The 6,000-nt window shown below is 52.0% G+C and overlaps 1 protein-coding gene across 4 annotated transcripts in view; it reads left to right on the top strand.

Moving 5' to 3' along the window:
• The first annotated feature begins 3,342 nt into the window (after positions 1–3,342).
• Positions 3,343–6,000, top strand: part of IQGAP1 (IQ motif containing GTPase activating protein 1) — an 80,416-nt gene continuing 77,758 nt past the window's right edge. For all 4 annotated transcript variants that reach the window (XM_055717062.1, XM_055717061.1, XM_055717060.1 and 1 more), the window contains exons 1-2: positions 3,343–3,494; positions 4,921–5,020. In XM_055717062.1, coding sequence (XP_055573037.1) covers positions 3,440–3,494; positions 4,921–5,020 — 155 coding nt within the window. In that variant the 5' untranslated portion in view covers positions 3,343–3,439. The remainder of the gene's footprint in view (positions 3,495–4,920; positions 5,021–6,000) is intronic.

The following is a 6,000-nucleotide window of genomic DNA, read 5'->3' as shown; positions in this document are numbered from 1 at the left end:
GGAAGGGCGCGCGCCCCCTGCGGGAGCGGCGGCGGGCCGGGCCCTGCGGCGGCGGCGGGCAGGGCCGGGTTGCTGGAAGAGTCACCGGGAGCGGCCGAGCGGACCGAGCTGTGAGCGGGGCCCAGCCCTGGGCCGCTCCTGGGCCCTGTTGGCCTGGCGTGCTGCGGGGGGCGGCTGCGGTGCTGGCCGGTGCTGGCCCGCCCTGCCAGGACAGGGGCACACCTGCAGCCTTCTGCGCTGATCTGTCGGTTTGGTATTCCTTACCAGGTTTCTTTAGCAGTTTCTCGTGTTACTTGTCAGCGTGTTGTCGATGCCAGCTTTACCTTTCCCCATTTATTAGATGTTGCTTTCCTTCACTTTCTCTCTTAACCCAGGCAATATTTTAATCAAAACTGCCCACTTTCAAAATTGTGGCGTTATCTGGTAAGCTGTGTTTTATCAATCATTTTGTTTTCTTTTTCCTTCCTTTGGCAGTGCTTTTCTTCACGTTCGTTTTTACTCTTCCTCATTTTGAAGAAATTAGCATGAAGTACCATGTACCAGGTATCTGCTAACTGTCCATTTTAAGTTTATGTTTGGTTTGTGATCAGCTTGTCACAATGAGGTCTGAAACATAGGAAGAACTTCTGTTACATTCTTACGGGGCTGATTAAGTTCCTAGTACTTTGCCTCATTTTCTAAAGAATTTTTTCTTTTGATACAGTCTGTCCGACATGTGCATTTGCTTTCTGCAGCATCTTTTATGTGTAACTCAGGAGCCCCAACAGTATCATTCAGTCATGCATCAGTGTAATAAAACAATCCTCTTTATATTGACAAAGCTTCTATTGTCTGAATAAAGACAGAGGAATTTGGCTAGGCGTTTGTTCATCACTGACATAGATACCACAGCGTACAGCTGGGCCAGGAAAGCTATGTGCCATTCCTGCTTTTGGGAAGCTAGTTTTGAGGTTTAGCGCTGTTGGCTGCAGTCTGCAGTGCTGAAGTCAGTGGCAGTCCTTCCCTTGTGTGTAAAAGGCTTTGGTCTGATCCTGTGCTGCTGGCTAAAAGTTCTGTGCTAACAGGTGGGCTTTAATTAAAGCTGAATTTAAATACTACTTTCAGTAGGTCATAAAGCTAAGCGTGCTGTAGGTGGCTTATAGGTAGTTAAATATGTAGTGATTGCTTAATTATGGACCCAAAAATATGGAGTCTGTAAAGACTAAATGCTTAAGTCAATGTACACTTTGTACACTACTATTAATGTAATTTTTTATTAACACAAATATGTATTACCTTGAAGAGCTTCAGCCAGAGCTTTTTATGAGTGTGATAAGTATTTTATTTTTCTTATCAGGATGGGCCTTATAGGAAAGAGTAAGTTTATGAGATTTTTTTGGAGGTAGGATTGTGAGACTGCAAAAAATATTACAGGATTTTTAGGGGGAACAAAGCCAGTTCTGCATTCCACAATCTACATATAAACATTATTTTAAATGTCTCTTTGTTATATAACTGTAAAGTGGCCACATGTGAAGTAATGCAAATAAATTTTAATAATTACTACTATAACTTTGTTATAAAACCTTTTGTTTTGTAATTTATGTCTGGCACTCACTTATGTAGTTATTTCTCTAACTTGAACTGTGACATGTAACCCTTGTAATCAACAAAAACATCTTTCACTTAGTCTCCCTTCATACCGACCTGTTAAATTTACGTAAATATACTTTTTCATGGACTCACAGAATCATTGAGGGTCAAAGTGACCTCTGGAAGTCTCCAGCTGAACCTGGCTTCCTTCACGCGGGGTCAGCTAGAGTGGGTTGTGCAGGACTGTAGTTAGGTGAGCGGTATCGTGAAGGACAGAGGCTCCACTGCTTTTCTGGGCAACCTGTTCCAGTGTTAGACCATCCTTAGAGCAGAAACGTTTCTGCTTATGTTTTAGTGGACTTTCATGAATTTCAGTGCATTGCTTCTTGTCCTGTCCTCTCTCAGCCTCTCCTGTCAGGTGCTCCATACCCTTAATCAGTTGCTGTAGTGCTTCACTGAACTTGTTCTGTTACGTCCATGTCTTCCTTGCACTGAGGAAGCTGGAATTGGACCCAATGAGGTTTCACCAGCACTGGGAAGAGGGGAAGGATTGCCTCCCTTACCTGTTGGTGATGCTTTTCCTAATAGAGGCTATTGGTCTACCTAATTACTTAATTTGTGCTTAAGCAGTAAAGGTATGTCCTGGCGGTGAAATTCACAGGACTAATTGATACGGACATGTGGTGGCATCTCTAGTACCCGCATTCTTGAAGAAGAACCAGGCAAAGCAACGGTAATAGGTGAGCTTAACATGCACGGAGGGGAACGGAACTTTCCAGGCACAATTACTTCCTACGGCAGTGCTGCTGAACGTTGCTGTTGTGTGCTGATGTTTTGTGGCACCCTGCTTCAAACGGGGGCTGACATTTCAGGTGGGTTACCCTGGCGTGGCCAGCAGAGTTGTTCAGATGGGAAGGGCACACCCGAGTCCAGCAGGGCCAGGTTGTGCTGCTGAGGGGGCTGACGCCGCGTGGGAGCCCAGCAGGAGCAGAGAGTCTGGCCCAGCAGGGTCTGTGGAAGGGGGCCTGAGCCGACCGGCTGGGCAGAGGCTTGGGGGTGTTCTGCTGATCGGAAACCGAGCAAAAAGGAGTTCCATGTCTAATAGAAGAAGAAATGCAGTTCATTATATTACGATGTAATAAGGGGAAATAGCACGCAGTGCGATAAAAGGAAGCAGTACAAGTTATTATGGATGACACGGTAACAGAGCAACAGGAGCAACATGTCGAATCCTTCCTGCAGAGGGTTACAGGGACCGAGACGAGGCAACACCAGCAACGAAGGCCCCCATGCCACCGCCCGAGCCCACCCTTGGGCCGGGAGCCCCACTGCAGCCGGCACCAGGGTCTGTCGGTAATGGGGAAGCTCCCACGGCGCGACCACCCGCCACGGAGTCCCCTGGCCCGGTCCCGCAGCTCGCCCGCCTTTGCGCTCGGGGAAGGACGCAACAGCTCAGGCACCGAGGGGACGCAAACCTTGACGCTGGTGGTGTCCCACCGCGAGGCCCCGCCGCATGGGACTTGTTGGGGGGCTCAGGGTGACCCCCCTGCTCTGCCAGTTTGGCCTTGAGCTGCCCGAGCTGCCCGCCGGGGTGGCGCGGCCCTGACCAAGGCCGGGGGCTCCGCAGCAGTGACCTTACTGAAGCCACGTGAAGTTACCGCGCGGTCGGGCGGCGCTCGTGCGGTGGGTGGGGGCCCGGGCCCGGCGGGGTGTCACGGGTGGGCGCGGGGCGGGGCGCGGGCCCCCGCGTGGGGCGGGGCGGGGCAGCGCGCGCGGCGGCTCCGCCCCCGCCACACCCGCAGCGGCAGGAAGGGGAACGGCCGCAGCCGCGCCCAGCTCCCGGCCGGCCCCGGCCCAGCGCAGCGCCATGGCGGCGGAGGAGGCGGTGGACGGGCTGGCCATGTCCCGGCCCCACTATGGCTGTGAGTACCGGGGGAACCCGCGCGGCCGCCCAGCCGCCGCCCCGCCCGCCGCCGCCCGTGCCCCCCCAGGGGCCGGCGCTGAGGGGCGGCCGCGGCGCCTCGGCTCTGGGCGCCGGCCCGCGGGGGCGGTGGGCCCCGCCGTGCCTCTCTCCCGCCGCGGGGTGGGCGCCGTGAGGCGCGGGGCGTCCCGCCCGAGCCCCCCCTCCCTTGCCGGGCGCTGGCAGCGAGCGGGGGGGGGGGCGGCCATCGCCTCTCCCGCCGTCGCCTGCCGCGGGCGGGCTCGGTGCCTCGCCCAAGATGTCCGCCGCGGGCGGGGCGGGGGGAGCCGGGGGGGGGTCGCCGCCTTCTTCCCTCCCGCCTGTTTCCGCGGCGACCCCGGGCTTAGCGGGCGGCCCCGCCCCTGTCACACGCCTGCGGCGCGGCGGGGGCGGCTCGGGGCGGGGGGGTGGGCTCGCCCGGGGGTACCTGGGCAGCACCCGGGGGCGGGCGGGGAGCGGGGCGGGCATGTCCCCTCCCGGGCGGGCTCGGCTGGTGTCGCTGCGGGGGCGTTGGGGCGCGGGGGAAGACGCCTTTGGGGCGGCGGGCCGGCCTCGCGGGGACCCTCGGCCGCGTGATCCAAGGTGGCCCTCGGCCCCCGGGGCTGTCGCCGACGCCCCGTTGCCGGCGGGGTTGGTGGAGGGCACGGCGGGTGTCAGCTCCCCGTTGCCGAGTGTGCGGAGATGTTTCCTATTAGTCGAGTTGGTCCGTAAAACCTAAGAAGTTGTTGGTTGGTTTTGTGGGTTTTTTGACACGAGAGCGCGGATGCGGTGTCTAGCAGTGAGGGTGGAAAGAGAGGGTTTTATCACTGAGGCTTTAAACACGCCGAATCTGGAAGGTTGAGGCTCGTAGCCCTATGTAGGTCCTCAGCTTGGCTCAAAGATGACGCACAGGTTGCGGTTCCGAATGATTCCCTTCAGATGAGGACTGTGAGTAGTGTTTCCGTCTTCAAGACTCACTATAAAGACATGAAGGGACTGTGTAATGTGAATATATATTGTTGTCCTGCCTTAATCTTTGACTACCAAAATTGGAGGATAGATGGAGGGACATGTGGTCGCACATGTGCTTTTGAGGAAGAGAAAGGCAAAGCTAGAAGAAAATAAGAAAATGAAGGACTGTTTTTAAGAAGATGGGAGAAGTTGGATCAGTCAAATTGACAAATTGGAAGGAGGGAAGATGGCAAGTTTGTGTGACAAGGAAGGAAGGCTAAAGAGACGAGGTGTCTTCTATTGCTTGCAAAGAATAGGTATATTTCATCCTTCATTTTTCTGAATCAAATAAAACCTGTGATAAGCTTCTGTGGGAAAGGTTAGATCTGATTTTTGGTGTGCCTGTTCAGTTACATTCAATTTTCAACCACCTGAGAATGTGTTTTGCCTCTTTGCAGCTGTCTTGGATAATGAGAGGTTAACAGCAGAGGAAATGGATGAAAGAAGACGCCAGAATGTTGCCTATGAATACCTTTGTCATCTGGAGGAAGCAAAGAGGTAAGAATAAGTAGTTTTGAAACTGCCCATGCTTTTAAAAGAAGTTGCGGTACTTGATAGTGGGAATAATTTGGATGCAGCTTACCTCTTGTCTGTGTTTCCCAGTAGCTATAGAGATTCATTTTGAAAAACAGAAACCCAAACAAAAATCCCCACAAAAGTGACTGATCCCCGGTGTGCTTATCTAACCTGTTCTTACAGACTTCTTCTGACGAGGATTCCAGAGCTCTAGTGCTCCCGTATTCCTATCACTGGATGGGTTCTCCCTATTAACTAACTTGCGTGTGTCTTGGTGCAACGTTGCCTTGCTACTTACCAATAGACATGAAGAAGGGGTTATTCCTTTTATCTTAATTGCAACCTTTTACAAATTCAAATTGTAACAGTGTATTTCGCTTGCGCTTACCTTCTCTTAGACTGAAAACCAAATTCTCGTGTATTTCTCTGTGCATCCTGTTTAACAGTTCTCTAGTACGTTTGCCTGGATTGTTCTGACTTCTCTCTGCTCACTCTGTGTCTTTCTGAAAGTGCACTGCCAAAACAGAGAAGAATCGTTCAACAGGGCATTAACATGCGTACTTACAAAAGCACAAGGATTATTTTGAGTACCCCGATAGATATGCTACTATCCTACTTTGTGGCATGCTATCTACATTTTTGTAACGGTGTGATGTAGTAGAGTTTTGCTGAGTTGCTGTCCTTTGCCTTGAAGGTGTGCTGCCTTCACTTGATCCTGCCACATTTGATTATTCCTGGTCTTCGTTAAATATTTTGAAATAATTTTTATCTTGTTCTTGTCCATGTGTGTAGCTTTTGTGTCATCTCCATGTTTAATAAGCATGTAAGCATGCTGTGTTTCTTCGTTCAGTTAAGGGAAGTATGATCAGAACACAGTAGATGCTATATATGGAAAAAGAACCAATACTAACAATGAATGCATGAAGACTTACTGTTGATATTTTTTCAATATTTTTCAATCT

Source organism: Falco cherrug, chromosome 7 (genome assembly GCF_023634085.1).
Source record: "Falco cherrug isolate bFalChe1 chromosome 7, bFalChe1.pri, whole genome shotgun sequence".
Classification (NCBI taxonomy): Eukaryota; Metazoa; Chordata; class Aves; order Falconiformes; family Falconidae; genus Falco; species Falco cherrug.
Note: the sequence above shows the minus strand (reverse complement) of the source record. Positions and strands in the feature narration are given on the sequence as shown.